Source organism: Thalassophryne amazonica, chromosome 2, assembly GCF_902500255.1.
Source record: "Thalassophryne amazonica chromosome 2, fThaAma1.1, whole genome shotgun sequence".
Taxonomy (NCBI): domain Eukaryota; kingdom Metazoa; phylum Chordata; class Actinopteri; order Batrachoidiformes; family Batrachoididae; genus Thalassophryne; species Thalassophryne amazonica.
Window position 1 is genome coordinate 155665855 of NC_047104.1, and position 26243 is coordinate 155692097.

Genomic DNA, 26243 nt, shown 5'->3' on the forward strand with positions numbered 1-26243 from the left:
AGGTGCATCACACAGGTAAGGTCCACCCTTAATTACCCACTGAGCAAGCACATAGGCAACAGTGATAAGGAACAACTCCACCTGGTGTTTTTGAGGACGAAACCTCAAGCAGACCAGACTCAGAGGAGTGACCTGCTGCTTCTGACAATCTAACAGTTATAAGTTACAAGCAGTTGTTGCAAAAAAAAGTACATAATGGTTCAAAGTCCATCTAAAGACCAAATCCAAGAGTTCGAAAGCTACAGAGTTGGATGTGATGAATCAGAGTCCTTGGCAGGGTAAGGGGCCAGTCTTGCCCAGAGTCCTGTATCCCTGGGTCTCAACACTCGTCACTAGCAATACCTCAGACAAAAAGAAAGAGCAGAAGTTAATAGTCAGTAGATTAAGTATATATTTTTATATTTGTCTTACTGAGCAGATGCATCAGGGAGACTTGGGTTGACTAGAATAGACACCGTTCAACCATGAGTTTGTCGCAGTTCAACTCCTGTTGTCTGAAAAATCTGCATTTGAAAACATTGGAAACACAACAGCAGATGAACATCCAGTATGTACGTTTTGCACATGCGTAGATCCTCTGTACCAGTAGGTGGCACTAGTCTGTGTACATCATTCAGAAAGAGAAACCGGAAGCTGAGTAGATATAAATTGTAAACACAGTCGCGCTTGCTCACCTTTTGTACTGCACTCGCGCTTTCAGTTACAGTGTCAAACTTTTACTATACTGTATGTGGCGTCTGTCCTCTTCATCTCATCGTCTGCTGGATTTCTTCACTTCTGTTTTTCTTCTTGTGCACTGATTCAAAAAATGCTGGACAGCCAGTCTCTCCCCAAAAGTGCTAATGGCCAACCTCAACAATGAGTACAAACTTGTCACCTGTACAGAACGCACTGAGCTGACTTGGGTCATGGACTCCTGATGGCCAACACTCACCTCAGTGTGTTTCCTCCTTTACAGGAAGCAGTGACTTCTTATAGATTTAACTGCCAAACAATAATGTATTTGGTGGAATAAGTTGGTAATAAACAGCGGATACCTCTGTCAAGGCCCAACAGTCAGGGGGCGCTGTTTCACCACACTATAAACATCATGAAATGACAAGTAGGTAAGTAAGTCCCTTCGGCTGCTCCCTTGTTTGCACTCGGGGTCGCCACAGCAAATCCAAGGTGGATCTGCATGTTGAATTGGCACACGTTTTACGCCGGATGCCCTTCCTGACGCAACTCCACATTACATGGAGAAATGTGGCAGGGGTGGGATTTGAACCCGGAGCCTTCTGAACTGAAACCAAGTGCATTAACCACTTGGCCTCCTTTATATAATCAACTTCTATTGTCTGAATCAGGATCAACTCCAGTCACTTGTTTACAGGCCCAAAGTGTATGCCATAATATTTTGTTAAAGTCTATAAACCATCTTTTCAGACTTAGAAACACTCCAGATATGTTACCACTACTAAGGTTTATACAATTCACTTTCATTTTTCTTTTTTCAGTTGACAGTTGCCATGAAGGAACACGTTGAGGTCGACTAAGTGCTGCCAATGTCATTAATAATAAAATCACAGCAATGATAATATTAAGCACAAAAATGACTTGATGTGCTGACGGCTCAAACACATCGTATATAGAAAACAACTACTCAGCAAAAATAACACCTACGTGCTACAAATTACATTCAAGAATAAGAAGAACTTTATTAATCCAGAAGGAAATTGTTTATGTATGAAAATAAGTATAAATTTCAGTACGAAAGTAAAAAATGTCTGCAGAAAAGAAAAGGAACTCCCCTAAATTCTAAAGTTTTTGTATCTTGGAAAAGTGTCACGGTTCATGTTCTGTTGTGAGTTTTGTCATTTCCGGGTTTCTAATCTTTGTAATATAATCTCCTACATGTTATATTGCTGGTGTTTAGCTTACGAAATGTGCTCCATGTTATTCCCCTCACGCTTTTATTTTGACGACCCTGCTCCTAGTGCATGATATTGGCCTTTACTTCCTGGGAACTTTGGTTTACGGTTTTCCCTGCAAGTTTACGTCCAGATTAACTGATTTATACACCGTTTAAGGGTCACACATCTTTTACTCCAGCGCCACATTGTCTGTACATGTTTCTCATGTTAATTTCCAGTATTTTGATCTCCAGTTATCGAACTGTGTTGCCTTCCTGTTTTGTCCGGGTTTAGCCTGCCGTCTGCTGGAGGTCCTGCTGAGTATGTTTAATTACTGCGTACTGATCCTCTGCAGATATTGAATTCTCTTCTTGCTGCTGACACTTACAGACACGATTGCCTTTTACCGATTAACTGTGTACCAAACCCACACCTGTACTACCCACAACGACAGCTGGTTGTTCCCACGCAGATGTCATGAAGTACGGTCTGATGCAGCTCGTTACTAGTCCTGTTTAGCAGCAAGTAAAGATTGTTTGACTTTCCTATCTGTGTTGTTTTCTGCTCAGGGGTCTCCAGGTTGCAACAATCATTACAGGAAAGTTGTTCTTTTCCAACTCTGCCATCAGTCATTGTCATCAGTCACAGTCGTCACGTGTCAGTTTTCCAGATGTCCGGAAATCTGTGATCAAACATACTTTTATTTGTTGCCTTGAAGGTTTGATCTGGCAGCCTGCAGACTAAAAAAGTATCCTCCTTGTATTTTTTGTCATTGTTTCTCTGCCAGTGAGCACTGAGCGATACACATCACGGGTTCGAGTTTCCTGAGAGCAGCAGGGTCGAATATTTTGCACATCGACACATTTTAACTTTAAATGAAGAAAACTGTGATATGAATTAGTTATCTTCTCTTCAATCGTTTTGAAAGGAAGTAAATGAAATATTGCACAAATTACATTATAGAATTACATGCACATGCATGACATTTTGAAATGACCAGAAATGACCTTTGACCTTGCATGATGTGCATGCATGTTAACGTCCGTAAGATGTCTTGTGAATCACTTCAGAGGTGTTATCAGGTTCCAAAATAGTGTTTTTAGATTTAGAAGTGCTTTCATTCATTATTTCTCGCTAGTGTTTGCAAAATATATGAGAAACATATTTGATTTATTGTTGTGTGGGCCGCTGAAGAAGAGGTACTGCTGGCCCACCACCACCAGAGGGCACCCTGCCTGGAGTGCGGGCTCCAGGCACCAGAGGGTGCTGCCGCCTCACAGGAGCAGCCGGGGTGACAGCTGTCACTTATCACCTATGTCAGCTGTCACCAATCATCTGATCATCAGTGGTATATCAGCAAGACGACATCTCCACCTCTTTGCCGAGATATCGCTCTACCGAGGAGGTAACGTTCTCAGCCGACTATATTGTCTTCCTGACAGGAATACCTGTTGCTTTGTGTGTTTGGATAACAGATATTGTGTTGTTTTCTTCCGACGAGAGGTGGAGGTGGTTTCCCACCATACGTGTTGCTGGGTGCAAACGCACCCACACCTAACTGTTTTTGTTCCTCGCCAGCAGTACCAGATCCGACAAGCGTAGGCAGTGGCCACCTGGGAGTTCGGGACTTGGCGGCTCCAGTATTCCCGGGGTTCGGTGGCGGAGGAAATCGTGTGGTTCCAGTTCTGCTTTGGACAGACATCTCTTATCTTCGAGCCTGCCCACGTGACACATTTTGTGAATTGACTTCTTTTCTATTATTGTAATTCGCCATGTTTGTTGTGCTTATTCACAACAGTAAAGAGTTGTTATTTGACTTCCTCCATTGTCCGTTCATTTGCGCCCCCTGTTGTGGGTCTGTGTTCCTACACTTTCACAACAGGATATCTCGGCCAACGTCATGGACCCCGAGGGGCGTCAACCGGCTGTTGAACGGCCAATGGAAGAGCAGGGCGCACAGGCGTCTGCAGGAGGAATGATTGGTGAGTTGCAGCATATCCTCACCGCTTTTACGGCTCGGTTGGATCTGATGACCGAGCAGAACGTCTTCCTTAACCGCAGGGTGGAGGCTCTCGCCGTGCAGGTGGAAGCGCGCCCTCAGGGCGCTGCTGCGGCTCCCCCTCCTGTCGATCCTGTGCGCAACAGTGACGTTCCACAGGTCGTTCAACGACCCCTCCCACCTTCCCCTGAAGCATACATAAGCCCTCCAGAGCCGTACGGGGGTTGTGTGGAGACGTGCGCGGACTTCCTTATGCAGTGTTCGCTCGTCTTCGCACAACGTCCCGTCATGTACGCGACTGATGCTAGTAAGATAGCTTATGTGATTAATCTGCTTCGCGGTGAGGCACGCGCTTGGGCTACAGCGCTCTGGGAGCAAAATTCACGGCTCCTTCAGACATATGATGGGTTTGTGAGGGAATTCAGAACAGTGTTCGATCACCCAAATAGAGGAGAGACCGCTTCAGCCGTGCTGCTGTCAATGAGACAGGGGCGCCGGAGCGCAGCTGCTTATGCAGTCGACTTCCGCATCGCAGCTGCGAGGTCCGGCTGGAATAGCACTGCCCTCCGTGCCGCCTTCGTAAACGGACTGTCATTGGTCCTGAAGGAGCACCTGGTGGCTTAGGACGAACCGCGGGATTTAGACGGGCTTATTGATCTCGCTATACGATTAGACAATCGGTTAGAAGAACGCCGTCGGGACCGAGACGAAGGGCGTGGCCGGGCACGCGCCGTCCCTCTCCCTTCCGGTTCCGACCGAGTTCCGCCCACCCCACGCTCCACGGCCTCTACGCTCCGTGTGGTTACAGCTCCCCCTGCTGATGAAGCTATGGACACGAGCAGGGCCACATTTAGGCCACCAGATAGACAGAGGAGGCTGGTCCGCGGAGCGTGCTTTGTTTGTGGCTCAATAGAGCATCAAGTGAGGGACTGCCCCGAACGGTTAAACACCAACGCCCGCCCCTAGAAACTGGGCCAGGGGTGGGCCAAGACATTCATGTGGGACATACCCATATTGCCACACGACTCCCAGTTACAATCCTTTATGAGGACTTAACCCTTCAGGCCCCAGCACTGGTGGACACGGGCTCTGAAGGGAATCTGCTAGACAGCAGATGGGCCAGGGAGGCAGGGCTCCCTCTGGTGGCGCTTACTTCACCTGTGCAGGTGCGGGCACTAGATGGCTCCCTGCTCCCTCTAATCACACATAAGACACCACCAGTAACCCTGGTGGTGTCAGGGAACCACCGGGAGGAGATCGAGTTTTTTGTGACTCCTGCCACCTCCCGTGTGATTCTCGGGTTCCCCTGGATGTTAAAACACAATCCCCGGATCGATTGGCCGTCCGGGGTAGTGGTTCAGTGGAGCGAGACCTGCCATCGGGTATGTTTAGGTTCCTCGGTTCCTCCCGGTTCCCAGGCTAGGGAGGAGGTCAGAGTCCCGCCCAATCTTGGGACGGTGCCGGTGGAGTACCATGACCTTGTGGATGTGTTCAGCAAGGACCTGGCGCTCACCCTTTCCCCGCACCGTCCGTACGATTGTGCCATTGATTTGGTTCCAGGCGTTGAGTTCCCATCCAGCAGGCTGTAAACCTCTCACGACCTGAGCGCGAATCAATGGAGACCTACATCCGGGACTCGTTAGCTGCCGGGTTGATCCGGAATTCCACCTCCCCGATGGGTGCAGGTTTCTTTTTTGTGGGAAAGAAAGATGGCGGACTTCGTCCATGCATTGATTACAGGGGGCTGAACGAAATCACGGTTCGTAACCGATACCCGTTGCCCTTGTTGGATTCAGTGTTCACGCCCCTGCATGGAGCCCAAATATTCACAAAGCTAGATCTTAGAAATGCGTATCACCTGGTTCGGATCCGGAAGGGAGACGAGTGGAAGACGGCATTTAACACCCCCTTAGGTCACTTTGAGTACCTGGTCATGCCGTTCGGCCTCACCAACGCCCCCGCAACGTTCCAAGCATTAGTTAATGATGTCTTGCGGGATTTCCTGCACCGATTCGTCTTCGTATATCTAGACGATATACTCATGTTTTCTCCGGATCCTGAGACCCATGTCCGGCATGTACGTCAGGTCCTGCAGCGGTTGTTGGAGAACCGGCTGTTTGTGAAGGGCGAGAAGTGTGAGTTTCACCGCACTTCTTTGTCATTCCTGGGGTTTATCATCTCCCCCGACTCCGTCGCTCCTGATCCGGCCAAGGTTGCGGCGGTGAGAGACTGGCCCCAACCTACCAGCCATAGGAAGCTGCAACAGTTCCTCGGCTTTGCAAATTTCTACAGGAGGTTCATTAAGGGCTACAGTCAGGTAGTTAGCCCCCTGACAGCCCTGACCTCGCCAAAAGTCCCCTTCACCTGGTCGGATCGGTGCGATGCCGCGTTCAAGGAGTTGAAACGGCGCTTCTCGTCTGCACCTGTTCTGGTGCAGCCCGATCCTAGTCGCCAGTTTGTGGTTGAAGTGGACGCCTCGGACTCAGGGATAGGAGCCGTGCTATCCCAGAGCGGAGAGACCGATAAGGTCCTTCACCCGTGTGCCTATTTTTCCCGCAGGTTGACCCCGGCCGAACGGAACTATGACGTCGGCAATCGAGAACTCCTTGCGGTGAAAGAGGCTCTTGAAGAGTGGAGACATCTGTTGGAGGGAACGTCCGTGCCATTCACGGTTTTCACTGACCACCGGAACCTGGAGTATATCAGGACCGCCAAGCGGCTGAACCCCAGGCAAGCCCGCTGGTCACTGTTCTTCGGCCGTTTTGACTTCCGGATCACCTACCGCCCCGGGACCAAAAACCAGAGATCGGATGCCTTGTCCTGGGTGCATGAAGACCGAAGTCAAAACGGAGTTGTCGGATCCACCGGAACCCATCATCCCGGAGTCCGCTATCGTGGCTACCCTCACCTGGGACGTAGAAAAAACCGTCCGGGAGGCCCTGGCACGGAACCCGGACCCCGGAACTGGGCCGAAGAACAAACTTTACATCCCACCAGAGGCCAGGGCTGCAGTCCTGGACTTCTGTCACGGCTCCAAGTTCTCCTGTCATCCGGGGGTGCGAAGAACCGTGGTAGTTGTCCGGCAGCGCTTCTGGTGGGCGTCCCTGGAGGCCGACGTCCGGGACTATATCCAGGCCTGCACCACTTTCACAACATTTATACAGAAATAAGATGTTTCTGAGCGTCTTCCACCATGTTGGATTATTTTATTTGACAAAACAGCCAGCAGACATCACCCTGCATCTCTACTCTGATTGGCTGTCACCATATGCTTGTCAGTGTCCCTTGCACAACTTTGGGGAAGACCCATGTGATCTATGACGCTGCTCTGGTCGCTATCATAGACTGTAGGTGTCGCTACTGTAAAGTACTTCAAGGCCGTTTGTTCTTTTGAAATTTTCCCCTTCAGAGAATTTTTGTTTTCTGGACAACTTGAATTTTGATCATCTTGTCAGTGTCAGATTATGAATTTGGCCTTCGAACTTGACCTTCAAAAGTTTGGACAAAGTTAAAGCTGACCTGAAAAATTAATATTCTGTATTTAAATCTGATGTGTGGAAGTGACGTTTTGGGTCCTAGAACACAGTGAATTCACTTTTCAAGGTCACAGTTCAAATGTCAAGGTCACACAAAACATGAAAAATGCATCATCAATTTAGATCCTGCTTGAATTTCACCATTTTGAAGTTACAATTCAGTCAACGCTTATTTCACAGTGTGACATCAAAAGTAAGGACTCTGTTGGTGGACATACTTGTGCTCTCTGAGCGCAGCTCTGGTTTTTTAATGCATTAGAGGCACAGGAAGTGAACGCTTTTGGCCGTCAACGTTTCAGTTATGCAGCATCACGCTAAGATGAAAATGGACTTTTAATCAAGTGAGCAGTGGTATGAAAAAGCTTTGGCTGCCCACAGATTAAATGGAGATTATCAGAAACAGAGGACATTATAAGGGTGCACCAGTCATTTAAAAAGTCGACTGAGATCATTTAGTACGCTCACCATTCTCACACGCGTGCTCTCTGACACACATTGGATGAGTTGTACATCTGTGTTGTGGCAGATTTTGGGCCAAAACTCAGCTAAGGATATAACTGGTTCAATTTAATTCTATTTATTTACATAACCACTAAATCACAGCGTAAATCGCCCCGAGGTGCTTCATAAAGGTAACGATTAACTCAGGCACATTTTCAACATCAAGGGTCTATATTGTCAAGCAGTAAAGAACACAGACCCATGAAGTGGTTAAATGGGAAATCGTCCATTTATTGATTATTTGTTTACTTTGTCTTCTATGTCATTGCCAACTGTAGGAAAACAAGATATTTCTTCTTCCTTTTTTCCTGGTCAACTTCATTAAATTTGTAGTATATATATCAATTCCTGCATTTCCTGCCCACAACACATTAAAAAACAAAAAAAGCTATGATCATCATTTATCACTCTATAACGTTGCCATTCCTTCTCTCACAACACTTAAAAGATGTTTTGCCACTGAGGATACAAGTGATGAAGTTTCCCAAAGTAATCCCACAGGGCATAGTGACGAGGTCACTGCGTTTTCAACAATTTTCTTGTTTGTCAACAGCCTGGAATTCACAGTTTGTCATATATCATTATGAAATTTTTACAGATGATTCACATCCTGATAGGCTAAAACTGATTCAGTTTTCAAGGTCAAAGGTCTAAAGTCAAAGTCAGGACAATTCTTGAAAAATGGAAGAAAAAAAAACCCTATTCTTTAACACTATGTCATAAGTCGTAACTCTGTCACAAAAGATCAAATTTATTTCATATTTGAAGGCGTTATGTAGAATGGAATCCTTTATGGAGTGACAAAGTTTGGTGCCCTAATCACTCTCATGTTTGAAAGTGAAGTGCAGACTGGCACTCACTATCACCTGACAAAGTGTGATCCAGATCTGATCTGGATTATGGATTTGGTGGACATTTGAATTTAATGTTGAAAAGCCCATTTGGTGTACATTTTGCATTATATCTAAATAAAAAAAATGCTCCAGTCACTGTCATTTGGGGCAAACTGACACTCTTGATTGAACAGACTAAGTTTGATCTGCATCCGATCTGTATTACGGATTTAGCGGATATTTGATTTTTAACATTGAAAAGCCCTTTTGATCTATATTTTGTATTATGTTTTAGCTTATGAAAATCCACTTCTAACAGGACTTTGACCTTGAAATTTTTTTGAAAGGTAAAAAATTTGTGGAATTGGAGTGTTGGAGGTTTGTGGTGCTCTACACAGAAAAATCATCAGTATTAAATTAACACTGTCACTGTCTGTGTAGTTTTCTCATGCATTTACTGATAAAATGAAGATCCTCTGTCTTTCATGCATGTTGCTTTTGTACCAAATCATGACATCACCTGTTTGAAATGACATCATTATTTGTTTGTTTATTTATTTACTCCATTTCCAGCCCTGAATTGCCCCTGTTCAACTTTTGTTTTTTGGAATGTGTTGCATGCAGGAATGGATGTATATTATATAATTACATTTGTCATTTTGTAGTTTCACTCATTTGTGCTTGCATATGTGTTTGTCTAAAATGAAGTTTTTGAAAGTAATAAACAATTCTGAATAAGTATTCTGTCTGGTAACGTCAGCTGCAACACAAAGTCTGTAGACTTGTTGAGGCTGAACGTGTGTCCGTATGCTTGATGTCTGTGTCCACAGAGTAGGGAATTCAAATAAAATATATTAAATTTTCTGATGCTTAAATATTATGTGTAGTGTTTTTGAAAGTGTTCTTGACAGCACCCCAATCCAAATCCTCTTCCCACGGCCAGAGTACGTACGACTCAGATCTCTGTAATCTTTGAACTTCGGGATCAGCGTTTGTCCTTAAATTACTCAAAGACACAAAGTTTCTGTTTTATCCAATTGAACATTTTTCCTGAAATTGACCAGTTTCATCTGTTTTGACCTTTCACCCTGATGAAATGACCTCTGTTGGATCTGAAAAAGTGGTTGAGACAAAAATAAATAGAATATAATGATTAATATTTCATGTCTGTGTTCTCGTGTGTATCACAGAGCAAGCTCTGCAGACAGAAAGAGGACATTTATCAGAGCCAGGACCAGAACCGGGCCAGATGGAGTACCAGCTGCTCAAAGTCTTCACCTTGCTGTGAGTATACACACAGAGAGCGCCTCCTCTGGCCAGCTGACACCTGCTTTAACACAAAGCTGGAGACAGGTCAGCCTCCACCCACTAGAGAGGCTGTACTAGAGCCTTGTGTGGGACTAATTTCCTCGCCCCTTCCCACCCGCTCTCTCTGAATTTTGGACCATTACCACCCGTTCCCGCAATGTGCGTGTCCAGTCCCACCCATACCCACAAAATGCTGAGAAGTTATGCCTGCACATTAACAGAGATGCATTGATTTTTGTCTGCTCCTGTTCTGCAGCAGAAAACACATAGCCCATTCATAAAGAGATTTACAGGGATTGTTTGTTTCGATTCACTGGCCCGTATGTCTTTTGAAGCACTGGTCTGGAATAGCCCTCCTATTTTGTTGTTTTCATTTAGTTTAAAGACAGTTTTATGTGTGTGCCATATATGGGCATGCAGTGTTGCGACGGTAACTTGCTGCGCTCTGTCTTTCTGTATGTGTCCCTGTTCGCTCCTGTTATGTCCACTGTTCCTGTTAAATTAAAGACATTATATTTAAGCTGAAAGCAGTGTGTGGGCACCGCATACTTTACACTATTCTTCTTTGTTGCTTGAGTCATCCTGCTGCATTTGTTCCCACAGTGTTTTTGTTTTTTAACTGTCCGCTTCCGACAGATTTGCATTGGGCAGGACCAAGCGGAACCTGGCGGGACCCAATCCTCTAGGCTGTACTTCAGACAGAATCCCTGGATTGAGTGCTATGATCTCACTTTGGTCACATGTTCCTTGACCCTTCTGTTTTTTTACTGTTTTAATAATGAAGTGATCAGAGTATTCGACAGAAGATGCAGCTATGTGACGGCATATAGAGGCACCACAGACTGCCAGTATTTAAAAAAATAATTTTATAGGAGGTTTTTTCGTTCTTCAGAAATGTTGGAGACTTTTATTCAAAGGCCAGAAAAGAGCCCAAAATGTTGATGGTCATGACGGCAGTAAAAATAGAGTCGACGTTAAATAAATAACACACATTTGCTTCACATTCAGTTCAGCACTGTCCTGCATTGCGTGGAAGAGGAATATTAAGAAGCTGACTGAAATTAAAATTGCAAACTCTACATTCAGCATATTTTAGAAAAAGCAACAAAATCACAATCATGTGTTTGAGTGTTTCTGGACAAACACAGCTGAGGTTCATTTTAGTGAGAGTGCAGTTTGAACCAAACGGAAAATAATAAAGTGTTCAACATATACAGAGAATTGCATGAAGCGTTCTGTACAGTGCAGAAACCACTGCAACGTGCATGTACGTCTGCATGTTAATGTGGTCATTTTCCTATCACACGTCAAAAAGATGAAAAACCTGCTGTGTGTATTTGATGAATTAAAGTAGTGATCGTATGGTGTTCAGGCTGCAGGGTCATCGTACAAAACGCGCCATTTTCCAGCTGCCCAGGTGCAGCTGGCGGACGAGGCCTGTCTGAAAGACGTGCACACTTTGTGCTTTTTTTTTTAAAAAGGTTGCTGCTGCGCCTGAAATCACAAACATGTTTCATTCTTCAATAAGTTCAGATTTCAGTCATGTGTCAGTCAGTTTGGTTGTAACCAGCAGGTGTTGTGTTCTAGTAAATAACTGTGTGAGGTTGACATTTTATGGCTGTCTTTTGCTTCACGTGATGCAGCGAGAACACGCACATCCAAAACACATAAAAGGCGTGCTGGATCAAGAAAAATTGGACCAAAAATAGAAATAGAATGATCTGCACCACCACAACGCTCCCACACAAAAAAGCTTTATTCAACGAGACGTTATGTTTCGGGCAAACTGTCCTTCCTCAGATGACAGTTTGCCCGAAACGTAAAGTCATGTTTCCTTGAATCAAGCTTTTTTGTATGGAAGCGCTGTGGTGGTGTAGCTTATTCTATTTCTATGTCTTTTGTTTCACTACACAAATGCATTTCACCAAAATGACCTTCACCCAAATAATTGCCCTTTGGCTGGAATCCACCTATCTAATTCTTTGAACCAGAGTTGTGAGGGTAGATGAGTCTTATTATAACAAAAGTATAAAGGTCTCCTAAACCACTGACTCTGTGAACCTCCTCCAAAGTGAAATGTTACCTGATTTGCAGTAATCACCTTCAAACAGACAGATTTGTGGTGGATTTTGTTGAACAGTGTGGTCCTGTTATAGAGAGTTGCTTGTTGCCCCCTGGTGTTCATAAGGACACATTGAAGCTGACCAGAAGCATTTTGTCATGCAAGTTCCTCACAGTGCCGGAGTCGCTGACCGAAGAATCCCCTCTACCCCCCCCCCCCCCCCCCCACTTTCACTGCACATGCATCATTTCGAAGCATCAACAGCGATTCACTGATTATCACCTCTTTTCTACGTAAAACTAACTTAGAATGATTTAAGAGGTTTTACTTTGTGATCTGATGGTTAATAATCACATTATTCCCTTTGATCACTTTGGGTGTAGAGAATCAGACTCGGACAGTCAGTCTCAGATGTGCTGCTGTGGCGCTCTGATCAGTCCGCTATCTTGTCTGATGAAATAATGCTAAATTTATGTGGAAATAATTGTGGTACAAAAGCTTCAGATATCTGTCACTGAGATAGATGATGACTGGAGGCAGTTTGAAGCAGAAATGAGGCGATAATCCGTGAATCACTGCTGACATTTCAAAATGACACATGTGCAGTGATGGCGGGGATTTTTAGGGGGGCCGTTTGGTCAGCGTCACCATCATTCTGTTCCTCAGCATGTGGCTGCACCAGAAGGCTGAGTGGAATGACAACCTGCACACTGTTGCTGTGTTTTCTGTGACTGTAATAACTGCAGACTGTTGCTGTGTTTTCTGTGACTGTAATAACCTGCAGACTGTTGTCGTGTTTTCAGTGACTGTAATAACCTGCACATTGTTGCTGTGTTTTCTGTGACTGTAATAACTGCAGACTGTTGCTGTGTTTTCTGTGACTGTAATAACCTGCAGACTGTTGTCGTGTTTTCTGTGACTGTAATAACCTGCACACTGTTGCTGTGTTTTCTGTGACTGTAATAACCTGCAGACTGTTGCCGTGTTTTCTGTAACTGTAACAACCTACAGACTGTTGCCATGTTTTCTGTGACTGTAATAACCTGCAGACTGTTGCCATGTTTTCTCTGACTGTAATAATCTGCAGACTGTTGCCGTGTTTTCTCTGACTGTAATAACCTGTAGACTGTTGCCGTGTTTTCTGTGACTGTAATAACCTGTAGACTGTTGCCATGTTTTCTCTGACTGTAATAATCTGCAGACTGTTGCCATGTTTTCTCTGACTGTAATAACCTGCAGACTGTTGCCATGTTTTCTCTGACTGTAATAACCTGTAGACTGTTGCCGTGTTTTCTCTGACTGTAATAACCTGTAGACTGTTGCCGTGTTTTCTGTGACTGTAACAACCTTCAGACTGTTGCCGTGTTTTCTGTGACTGTAACAACCTGCAGACTGTTGTCGTGTTTTCTGTGACTGTAATAACCTGGACTGTTACTGTGTTTTCTGTGACTGTAATAACCTGGACTGTTGTCGTGTTTTCTGTGACTGTAATAACCTGTAGACTGTTGCTGTGTTTTCTGTGACTGTAACAACCTGCAGACTGTTGCCGTGTTTTCTGTGACTGTAATAACCTGTAGACTGTTGCCGTGTTTTCTGTGACTGTAACAACCTGCAGACTGTTGCCGTGTTTTCTGTGACTGTAATAACCTGTAGACTGTTGCTGTGTTTTCTGTGACTGTAACAACCTGCAGACTGTTGCCGTGTTGTCTGTGACTGTAATAACCTACAGACTGTTGCCGTGTTTTCTGTGACTGTAACAACCTGCAGACTGTTGCCGTGTTTTCTGTGACTGTAACAACCTGCAGACTGTTGCCGTGTTTTCTGTGACTGTAATAACCTGTAGACTGTTGCTGTGTTTTCTGTGACTGTAACAACCTGCAGACTGTTGCCGTGTTGTCTGTGACTGTAATAACCTTCAGACTGTTGCCGTGTTTTCTGTGACTGTAATAACCTTCAGACTGTTGCCCATCTTGTTGCTGTGTGTTTAGTAACTGTGCGTCTCCTCCTGTGGTCAGGATCGTCATGCTCATCCTGTCCTCCTGCTACCTGGCTTTCCGTGTCTGCAGCCTGGAGCAGCAGCTGTCCTTCCTCGCCAGTCTGACTGCGCCGCTGCCACAGGTTTGCTGCACTCTTACACTCTGGCCCTGTGCCCTCATGCTGCCTGTGATCTTTAACCTTTAACCTCACTCTGTTCCTTCTGACAGGTGACCTCTGCGCTCCGCTCTGACCCCTCAGGGGTCTGACAGCTCTCTCATGGAGGTGGTGTTACAGGGCGGTCCCGCCCCGTGGGAGGAGCTTACTCACTCCTGATCACTTTGTGACTATGCAAACTTTTCTGAGTAGACCGTAAGATTTAGCGTAGGTCACCGTTTGTTCTCACCGAAAGATAAAATTAGGTGAGTGGTTTAAATGTTTCAATGTGTGCTTGAAAAACTGAAGTCCACAAGAATTGAACCCATGTCCTTCTGGCTGCAGGATCAACATGTTTCAGATGTTTGTATGTTTCGGGTTTTCACTCACTGAAGCTCCTGTCGTCCTGTTTGTGGAAGACGGTCTTCTTTTTCTCACTCCTCAGAGGTTTGTCGTTGTAGATTAACTTTGATTTCTGGAACTGTCTCGTGTGATTGTTCATGCTCATGTGAATACGAAAGAAAGAACGTCTGAGTTTCGTTTTGTCATCCTCATAGTTCAGAATGTGTTTTTTAAACTACATACATTTCTAATGAATTCAGAAGAAATGTATTATATGAAAGCTGGTGGATTTTTTTCTTTAGTGCAGATCAACATTTTCTGCTTCCAGCTTTGATTTTTCTTTAATGTAATTTATTTTTCTCATTATTTAAAGGTCGCTAAGCTGTGATTGGCTGAGCTCACTGGATGTGTGTCACATGATTCATACATTTTCATTTGTTAAAACTTGTTGTTAGCTGTTATTCATCTGTTCAAGGAAAGGGATCATGTGGACTGTATTTAATTATAAATTAGTCTGGCTCACAGGTATATTTACATATGTGCGTATTTATAACAGCGTGTGTGTGTGTGTGTGTGTGTGAACTGTAACTTGTGACTTCATGAAGACCTGGTGGGCAGAAGCACAAACGGAACACACGCTGTGCCATCAGCGTTGCTTTTTAAACTGATTTCTGTGTTTCAAAGGAATAATGTGAATGTAAATAAGATGAATTGCGAGACATTAATATATTTAGAAACTGTATATTTTTGTAAATGTCAACTGTTGAGGAGAGATTAAAACCAGCCTTGACTTGAACTTAATTTTCTGAAGGGCTTTGAAAATGTTCCATGAACCCAAGAGACAGGACAGTGACTTTTAAACCGTTGTGAACAAAAAAGAAAGGAGATTGAATTATTTAACATATCAGGTATAATCACTCAGCACGAGTTATGGGCTTCTGTGTCGGCGACGAGAGAAACTTCATGGTGTGATGTTTGTGTTTTGCATCACTAGTTTTCAGCTTTATGGTGGAGTTGTAGAGAGAAGGCATTTCTTCAAAAAAAAGATTTGAAAATTCAGCATTAGTTTGCCAGAAAGCACGTGGGAGCATCGAGCGTGGATTTTGTCACAATCTTAATGTGACTGGAGACCCCAAAGCAGAGAACATCTCTGTGGTAAAATAAACTGTCTTCATTGTGCAACTTTGATCACGTAGAGTTCAAACAGTTCAAAACATACAGAAAAAGCAGTCCGCGGAGTGACCATGTCTATGAGGGAGTTATCAGAAAGCCTATTCCATAAAAGGAAAAGGAAGTAAAAGGTCAGAGCACAGTCAATCTTCATATCAGGCAAACAATCCAAATGAAGGCAGGCTAAACTCACAACACAGCAATGCAGTGCGGGTCAGCAACAGGCAAACTAACAGAGAATGGCAATGAAAGAGTGGAAACATGGGAGCCAGACGTTCTGACATTCAAGTGACTAAATAGTGCTTGAAGCAACCAGCGAGGAATGAGGCTGCATGTGCACTGGAAACATGAGTGTCTGTGAACAGAAAAAAGGCCATGAAATCAAACACTGGCCAAAAACACCAAAATAAAAGCACCATAAGGAATGTGCATAGGATGTCTTCGACAGATTTGGTCTGTTTTCTTGTATTAATTAAAGTCTTTCCCTCGATGTCTTGGTGGCTTCCCTCACTAGCCTCTATCTTTCTCAGTCACTCAGTTTTTGAGAACTGCCTCCTCCAGACAGATTTACCATCGAGTACCATACTGTTTATGTTTCTTAATGATTGATGTAAATTAATTCAATGAGTTGTAAATGTTCATGTATCCATTCCCTAACTTGTCTCAAGAAAACTATAAAAGTGATGATTAGTATTAACAATATTTATGTTCTTCAAATATGAATGTCCTCTGAAAATTAAGAGATTGTGTATAAAATTACTGTAATTCTTAAATGGCTAATGAAAATTTTTTTTTTTGTTAAACCTGTTGAATTAAAGCTGAAATTCTGCACAGCAAACACATCTTGTTTCATTTCAACTCCACTGTCATGGTGTAGAGAAAAAATATAAAAAAAATTGTCTTATGAACTTATGAACCTGACTATATATACCTACATGCCATTGTGGCAATCCCTCTGTAGTGAGGAAGCTCATCTCTTGGTCGATTCCTGGATGGGATGGTGGATGCAGAGCTGAGTGAACAGGCCTAGTCTTGTTACACACTGTTTCTGACAGACACTGCATGTGGTTGGTGAGGGAAGCTTTTGACAGTCAGGATCTTGCTGTTTGTTCTCCTCTGTTTCGGTTTAGTCACATTTTTTCAAAGACGTCCACGCTCTTGTGGCCAGCTGGCTCGGCCCCTCACTTGTTCTTCCCAGGTGTTCCAGTCGAGGGAGCAGCTCTTCAGGTTGTGCTTCAGGAGGTCCTTGTAGCATTTCTTCTGCCCACCTCTGACCCTCAAGCAATTGGTAGAATTGCTTGAGGGTCTTCAGATGGTGGCGGTAGGTGGTCCAGGTCTCAGATGCATACAGCAGGGTTGGCATGACAAGATCCCCACCACATTTCACCCCAACAGGCAATCCCCAACTTCATCAGGTGTCACAACGTGGACAAAGGGGTGGCACCTAAATAAATCATACAGTATGACAGATTAATTAAACATCAAAGTCCAGGTAAGCTCACTTTGAAGATGTTGGACAGGAGTTTTTTTCCTTTATGAGTGTCATTGCTGGGTGACACAGTGATTTAGTGGTTAGCACTGTTGCGTCATAGCAAGAAGGTGCTATGACGCAAGGAACAGAATGACATGCTGAGGAACAGAATGACAGTGTCGCTGACCGAACGCCCCCCCCCCTAAAAATCCCCGCCATCAATCAATCAATCAATTTTATTTATATAGCGCCAAATCACAACAAACAGTTGCCCCAATGCGCTTTATATTGTAAGGCAAGGCCATACAATAATTACGGAAAAACCCCAACGGTCAAAACGACCCCCTGTGAGCAAGCACTTGGCGACAGTGGGAAGGAAAAACTCCCTTTTAACAGGAAGAAACCTCCAGCAGAACCAGGCTCAGGGAGGGGCAGTCTTCTGCTGGGACTGGTTGGGGCTGAGGGAGAGAACTGCACATGTGTCATTCCTTCCCACCTGGTCTCTTCTGTGAGGAGTTTGCATGTTCTCCCTGTGTTTGCGTGGCTTCCTGTGCTCCGGCAGGTACTCTGGCTTCCTCCCACATGCAGACACATGCAGGTTAGATGGACTGGAAACTTTAAATTGTCCGTAGGTGTGAATGTCTTTGTTTGTCTGTATGTGTCCCTGTAACAGACTGGAATAGGCTCCATGTGACCCATGATTGGAGTAAGCGGGTATAGAAAATGGATGGATGACATCATTGCCCAAACGGTTCAGGAGAAGTTGACTTCACAAGACTCAGACAGACGGAGTATCAGAATTTCATGTTCTTAGGTTTCCATTTGATAGCATAATGATTATACTTTTTATTTTCCTATAGTATGCTAACAGAGTTACTTTAGATAGATACCAGTACACTCACACACTCATAGCTAAAGCTTCAGTCACAACCCATCCTAAGAGCTTCTAAGACTGGTCTAAGACTTTTTTTTTTTTTTTGCCAAATCCTACAATGATTGTTGTGTGGGCCGCTGAAGAGGAGGTACTGCTGGCCCACCACCACCAGAGGGCGCCCTGCCTTGAGTGCGGGCTCCAGACATCGGAGGGCGCTGCCGCCTCACAGGAGTAGCCAGGGTGACAGCTGTCACCCATCACCTGAGACAGCTGATATCAATCACCAGGGAGGTATATCAGCAGGACGGCATCTCCACCTCATTGCCGAGCTATCGCTCTACTAAGGAGGTAACGAACTCAGCCAGTTGTGTTATTCAGAGAAGTAATACTTTGTTGCTTGTGCTTAGGTCAGCTGAAGACCGTATTGGACGTGGTTGGATAAGTACTCACATTCCAATCCTACAGTGCTGTTTTTGAGTAGAGGTGGAGGTGGTGTTTCCACCCTGTGTGTTGCTGGGTGCGGCCGCACCCACACCTGACTGTTTCTGTTCCTTGCCAGCAGTACCGGATCCGACGAGCGGAGGCAGTGGCCACCTGGGAGTTCGGGACTTGGCGGCTCCAGTATTCCCGGGGTTCGGTGGCAGAGGAAATCGGATGGTTCCGGTTCGACTCGGACAGACGTCTCCTATCGTCGAGCCTGCCCACACGACACCATTGGAATTCGGCTTACTGCTATAATTGTAATCTGTTGTGTTTGTTGTGCGTGTTCACAACAGTAAAGCTCTGTGATTTGACTTCCTCCATTGTCCGTTCATTTGCGCCCCCTGTTGTGGGTCCGTGTACCTACACTTTCACAACAGGATATCTCGGCCATCGTCATGTATCCCGAGGGGCGTCAACCAGCTGTTGAACGGCCAATGGAAGAACAGGACGTGCAGGCGTCCGCAGGAGGGGTAATCGGTGAGTTGCAGCGGATCCTCACCGCTTTCACGACTCGGTTAGATTTGATGACCGAGCAGAACGTCCTCCTGAACCGCAGGGTGGAGGCTCTTGCCGCGCAGGTGGAAGCGCGCCCTCCGGGCGCCGCTGCGGCTCTCCCTCCCGTAGACCCTGTGCGTAACATTGACGTTCCACTGGTCATTCAACGACCCCTCCCACCTTCCCCGGAAGCATACATAAGCCCCCCAGAGCCGTACGGAGGCTGTGTGGAGACGTGCGCGGATTTCCTTATGCAGTGTTCGCTCGTCTTCGCACAGCGTCCTGTTATGTACGCGACCGATGCTAGCAAGGTAGCTTATGTAATAAACCTGCTTCGCGGTGAGGCACGCGCTTGGGCTACAGCGCTCTGGGAGCAGAACTCACGGCTCCTTCAGACATATGATGGGTTTGTGAGGGAGTTCAGAACCGTGTTCGATCACCCTAATAGAGGAGAAACCGCTTCAACAGTGCTACTGTCAATGAGACAGGGGCGTCGGAGCGCAGCTGCTTATGCAGTCGACTTCCGCATCGCGGCTGCGAGGTCCGGCTGGAATAGCACTGCCCTCCGCGCCGCCTTTGTAAACGGACTGTCATTGGTTCTTAAGGAGCACCTGGTGGCTAAGGACGAACCGCGGGATTTAGATGGGCTTATCGATCTTGTCATACGATTAGACAATCGGTTAGAAGAACGTCGTCGGGAACGAGACAAAGGGCGTGGCCGGGCACGCGCCGTCCCTCTCCCTTCCGGTTTCAACCGCGCTCCGCCTTCCCCACGCTCCACGGCTCCGGCGCTCCGTGTGGCTACAGCTCCCCCTGCTGACGAAGCTATGGACACGAGCAGGGCAACATTTAGGGCACCAGATACACAGAGGAGGCAGGCCCGCGGAGTATGTTTTAATTGTGGCTCGACAGAGCACCAAGTGAGAGACTGCCCCGAGCGGTTAAACACCAACGGCCGCCCCTAGAGACTGGGCTAAGGGTGGGCCGAGACATTCACGTGGGACACACCCACATTGCCACACGACTCCCAGTTACGATCCTTTATGAGGAATCAACCCTGAAAGCCCCAGCACTGGTGGACACGGGCTCTGAAGGGAATCTGTTGGACAGCAGATGGGCCAGGGAGATAGGGCTCCCTCTGGCGGCGCTTACCTCGCCTGTGCAGGTGCGAGCACTAGATGGCTCCCTACTCCCTCCAATCACGCATAAGACACCACCTGTAACTCTGGTGGTGTCCGGAAATCACCGGGAGGAGATCGAGTTTTTTGTGACTCCTGCTACCTCCCGAGTGATTTTGGGGTTTCCCTGGATGTTGAAACACAATCCCCGGATCGATTGGCCGTCCGGGTAGTGGTTCAGTGGAGCGAGACCTGCCATCGGGTGTGTTTAGGTTCCTCGGTTCCTCCCGGCTCCCAGGCTAAGGAGGAGGTCAGAGTCCCGCCCAATCTGGGGATGGTGCCGGTGGAGTACCACGACCTTGTCAACGTGTTCAGCAAGGATCTGGCGCTCACCCTTCCCCCCCACCGTCCTTATGATTGTGCCATTGATTTGGTTCCGGGCAGTGAGTTCCCGTCCAGCAGGCTGTACAACCTCTCACGGCCTGAGCGCGAATCAATGGAGACCTACATCCGGGACTCGTTAGCCGCCGGGTTGATCCGGAATTCCACCTCCCCGATGGGTGCAGGTTTCTTTTTTGTGGGTAAAAAAGACGGCGGACTTCGTCCATGCATTGATTATAGGGGACTGAACGAAATCACGGTTCGCAACCGATACCCGTTGCCCCTATTGGATTCGGTGTTCACGCCCCTGCATGGAGCTAAGGTATTCACCAAGCTTGATCTTAGGAATGCTTATCACCTGGTTCGGATCTGGAAGGGAGACGAGTGGAAGACGGCATTTAACACCCCCTTGGGTCACTTTGAGTACCTGGTCATGCCGTTCGGTCTCACAAATGCTCCCGCGACTTTCCAAGCGTTGGTTAATGATGTCTTGCGGGATTTCCTGCACCGGTTCGTCTTCGTATACCTGGACGATATACTCATCTTTTCTCCGGACCCTGAGACCCATGTGAAGCATGTACGTCAGGTCCTGCAGCGGTTGTTGGAGAACCGACTGTTTGTGAAGGGCGAGAAGTGTGAGTTCCACCTCACTTCTTTGTCCTTCCTGGGGTTCATCATCTCCTCCAACTCCGTCGCTCCTGATCCGGCCAAGGTTGTGGCGGTGAGAGACTGGCCCCAACCCACAAGCCGTAGGAAGCTGCAACAGTTCCTCGGCTTTGCTAATTTCTACAGGAGGTTCATTAAGGGCTACAGTCAGGTAGTTAGCCCCCTGACAGCCCTAACCTCGCCAAAAGTTCCCTGCACCTGGTCAGATCGTTGCGATGCCGCGTTCAAGGAGTTGAAACGGCGCTTCTCGTCTGCACCCGTTCTGGTGCAGCCCGATCCTAGTCGCCAGTTAGTGGTTGAAGTGGACGCCTCGGACTCAGGGATAGGAGCCGTGCTGTCCCAGAGCGGGAAGACCGATAAGGTTCTTCACCCGTGTGCCTATTTTTCCCGCAGGTTGACCCCGGCCGAACGGAACTATGACGTCGGCAATCGAGAACTCCTTGCGGTGAAAGAGGCTCTTGAGGAGTGGAGACATCTGTTGGAGGGAACGTCCGTGCCATTTACGGTCTTCACTGACCACCGGAACCTGGAGTATATCAGGACCGCCAAGCGGCTGAATCCCAGGCAAGCCCGCTGGTCACTGTTCTTCGGCCGTTTTGACTTCCGGATCACCTACTGTCCCGGGACCAAAATCAAAGATCGGATGCTTTGTCCCGGGTACATGAAGACGAAGTCAGAACGGAGTCGTCGGATCCCCCGGATCCCATCATCCCGGAGTCCACTATCGTGGCCACCCTCACCTGGGACGTGGAGAAGACCGTCCGGGAGGCCCTGGCACGAAACCCGGACCCCGGAACCGGGCCGAAGAACAGACTCTACGTCCCACCAGAGGCAAGGGCTGCGGTCCTGGACTTCTGTCACGGTTCTAAGCTCTCCTGTCATCCTGGGGTGCGAAGAACCGTGGCAGTCGTCCGGCAGCGTTTCTGGTGGGTGTCCCTGGAGACCGACGTCCGGGATTATATCCAGGCCTGTACCACCTGCGCCAGGGGCAAAGTCCTCGGGTTTGCTACAGCCGCTGCCCGTACCTCATCGCCCCTGGTCCCACATCGGCCTGGATTTTGTCACGGGCCTCCCGCCGTCCCAGGGAAACACCGTCATCCTCACGATAGTGGACCGATTCTCCAAGGCGGCCCACTTCGTGGCCCTCCCGAAGCTCCCAACGGACCAGGAGACAGCGGACCTCCTGGTCCACCACGTCGTCCGGCTGCATGGGATACCATCAGACATTGTCTCCGATCGCGGTCCCCAGTTCTCCTCGCACGTCTGGAGGAGCTTTTGCCGGGAACTGGGGGCCACGGTCAGTCTCTCGCCCGGGTATCACCCCCAAACCAACGGGCAAGCAGAACGGGCCAATCAAGAGATGGAGCAGACGCTACGTTGTGTGACAGCCGCGCACCCGGTGGCCTGGAGTACTCATCTGGCCTGGATCGAGTACGCCCACAACAGTCAAGTGTCATCAGCCACCGGCCTCTCCCCTTTTGAGGTGTGTTTGGGGTATCAGCCCCCATTGTTTCCGGTGGTTGAGGGAGAGGTCGGTGTGCCCTCGGTCCAGGCCCACCTGCGGAAGTGCCGTCGGGTGTGGCGTGCCGCCCGTTCTGCTTTGTTGAGGGCCCGGATGAGGGCGAAGACCCATGCAGACCGGCGGCGGACCCCGGCTCCTACGTATCGTCCTGGGCAGGAAGTGTGGTTGTCCACCAAGGACATTCCACTGCAAGTGGCCTCCCCGAAACTACAGGACCGGTACATAGGACCGTTTAAGATCCTCAAGGTCATCAATCCCGCCGCAGTGAGGCTTAAGCTCCCGGCCTCACTGCGGATTCATCCAGTGTTCCATGTCTCGAGAATCAAACCACATCACACCTCACCCCTCTGCGCTCCGGGTCCGGCACCACCTCCTGCCCGGATCATCGACGGCGAGCCGGCTTGGACTGTGCGCCGGCTTGGACTGTGCGCCGGCTACTGGACGTCCGACGGATGGGCCGGGGTTTTCAATATCTGGTGGACTGGGAAGGGTACGGTCCCGAAGAACGCTCCTGGGTGAAGAAGAGCTTCATCCTGGACCCGGCCCTCCTGGCCGACTTCTACCGCCGCCACCCGGACAAGCCTGGTCGAGCGCCAGGAGGCGCCCGTTGAGGGGGGGGTCCTGTTGTGTGGGCCGCTGAAGAGGAGGTACTGCTGGCCCACCACCAGAGGGCGCCCTGCCTGGAGTGCGGGCTCCAGACATCGGAGGGCGCTGCCGCCTCACAGGAGTAGCCAGGGTGACAGCTGTCACCCATCACCTGAGACAGCTGATATCAATCACCAGGGAGGTATATCAGCAGGACGGCATCTCCACCTCATTGCCGAGATATCGCTCTACTAAGGAGGTAACGAACTCAGCCAGTTGTGTTATTCAGAGAAGTAATACTTTGTTGCTTGTGCTTAGGTCAGCTGAAGACCGTATTGGACGTGGTTGGATAAGTACTCACATTCCAATCCTACAGTGCTGTTTTTGAGTAGAGGTGGAGGTGGTGTTTCCACCCTGTGTGTTGCTGGGTGCGGCCGCACCCACACCTGACTGTTTCTGTTCCTTGCCAGCAGTACCGGATCCGACGAGCGGAGGCAGTGGCCACCTGGGAGTTCGGGACTTGGCGGCTCCAGTATTCCCGGGGTTCGGTGGCAGAGGAAATCGGATGGTTCCGGTTCGACTCGGACAGACGTCTCCTATCGTCGAGCCTGCCCACACGACACCATTGGAATTCGGCTTACTGCTATAATTGTAATCTGTTGTGTTTGTTGTGCGTGTTCACAACAGTAAAGCTTTGTGATTTGACTTCCTCCATTGTCCGTTCATTTGCGCCCCCTGTTGTGGGTCTGTGTACCTACACTTTCACAACAATGATTGTGCAATCATCCCAGGATAATTTTGTTCCTAGAGTGGTCCTAGAGTCGTCTTATCATCTTAGGGCCACTGTTGATCATGGTCAACATTTTCTAAGAGCTGTAAAGATTAAATTTATTGCAAGATCATGGTACAATCATTGTAGGACCATTGTAGGAGATGTAAGACCATTGTAAGACGTATGTACAATTAAACCCTAAAAATGAATCCCCATTACTAGTAGGATCATTGTACAATAACTGTACTGCTAGTATGATCCTCCTACAATGATTGTAAGAGGCATAAGAGCATCATGTGAGAATGATCCAGGTATAAAGGGTTGGCTGCTTGATCCACTGTCAGCAACTATAGTTGCCAATGAAGATGATGATGACCAGTGGTGTCCAAAGTACACACATTTGTTACTTAAGTAGAAGTATAGATACTGCAGTTTAAAAACACTCTGGTAAAAGTTGAAGTATCAACTTGACTTCTTTACTCAAGTAAAAGTGAAAAAGTATGTGCTCCAAAACCTACTTAAAGTATAAAAGTATAAAGTAACCTTTAAAAAAAAAAGGTAGATGCCACTATATGAATTGAAAGCTTAATTTAAAAACTGATTCCTTCTACATGTGGCCCAAGACCCAAAATTACCCCCCAACACCACCTGCACGAAAATGTTTCAATTCTAGAAGCTCTGAAATGCAATCTGGGACTATTCCAGACAATAAACTGCACTGAGTGCAGCATCCATTTAGTGAAGAAATTCATTCCAGTAGTATTCTGCTCTTACTAGGACGCAGCAGTTTTCTAGTTTGGCAGATAGTTCTGGAGGAAATAACTGAAGAAATTAATACATTGAAAATATGGTTTGACCAAAACAAATTGTCATTAAATAAGACAGGGATGAAGTGGAGGTGTAATAGTCACTAGGTGTTCACAGGAAACACTTATTTATGTATGTATTTATATATGTATGTTCATTGTTAGTTGCGTTTATATTTTGTTTTTCTATTCAGGTTCTTTTTGCCTCTTTCTCTAAAATTATATCTAATAATCATTAGATTATTAATATATAAACAAAAATAAATTTAAGAAATATTACAATTTGAAAACAAATGCACCCGAACGTGATGACAGCTGCTAATGCTAACTTTTAACATTGAAAATGCCATAGACATGCTAACGGGTTAGCGTCGCTCCCGTTTTTAAGTTATAAAATACATCTATCAACTGTTTCAGAAGACCATAACAGGTCGGTTTAACATAGAAAAGATAAATAATACTCACAGAAGTATGCTCTTTAGGGTTTTAGCGGGGGAAAATTAAGCGAAAGAAAGAATAAACGAAGCAATGGTCGAAGCATTGCTTCAGTCGCGAACCACTGCCTGGATTGGTTCACGGTTCAAAGCAAAGCCGTGCTGCAGAAAAGTTGATTACAGGCGCACATGACGTGAAATATATATATATAAAACATTAAACTGAAGGCAAGAGTAACGAGGCTGTTTGTTTTAAAAATGTAAGGAATAGAAAGTACAGATACTTGTGTGAAAATGTAATGAGTAGAAGTCAGAAGTAGGCAGAAAAATAAGTAATGGAGTAAAGTATAGATACCTAAAAAGTGTACTTAAGTACAGTAACGAAGTATTTGTACTTCGTTACTTGACACCTCTGATGATGACAACTAGGCTTGTGTTGATGTTTTTATCTGATGTTATTCCCATATATATATACGAGGTCTATTAGAAAAGTATCCGACCTTATTATTTTTTTCAAAAACCATATGGATTTGAATCACGTGTGATTACATCAGACATGCTTGAACCCTCGTGGGCATGCGAGAGTTTTTTCACGCCTGTCGGTTACGTCATTCGCCTGTGGGCAGTCTTTGAGTGAGGAGTCGCCCACCCTCTCGTCGATGTTTTTCATTGTTTAGGAATGGCTCAGAGACTGTTGCTTTGTTTGATAAAATTTTTTCAAAACTGTAAGGCACAACTGAGTGGACACCATTCAATAAATTCAGCTGGTTTTCGGTAAAACATTTTAACGGCTGATGAGAGATTTTGGTCTGGTAGTGTCGCTTTAAGGACGGTCCCACGGCGCCTGATGGCGATCTGCGCTT

The 26243-nt window shown here is 46.7% G+C and overlaps 1 protein-coding gene across 1 annotated transcript in view; it reads left to right on the forward strand.

Annotated features, from left to right (window-relative positions):
- Positions 1 to 14541, forward strand: part of gramd2aa (GRAM domain containing 2Aa) — a 97036-nt gene extending 82495 nt beyond the window's left edge. Inside the window, exons 10-12 of the mRNA XM_034159811.1 lie at positions 9952 to 10045; positions 14147 to 14249; positions 14336 to 14541. Coding sequence (XP_034015702.1) covers positions 9952 to 10045; positions 14147 to 14249; positions 14336 to 14374 — 236 coding nt within the window. The 3' untranslated portion in view covers positions 14375 to 14541. The remainder of the gene's footprint in view (positions 1 to 9951; positions 10046 to 14146; positions 14250 to 14335) is intronic.
- The last annotated feature ends 11702 nt before the right edge of the window (positions 14542 to 26243 follow it).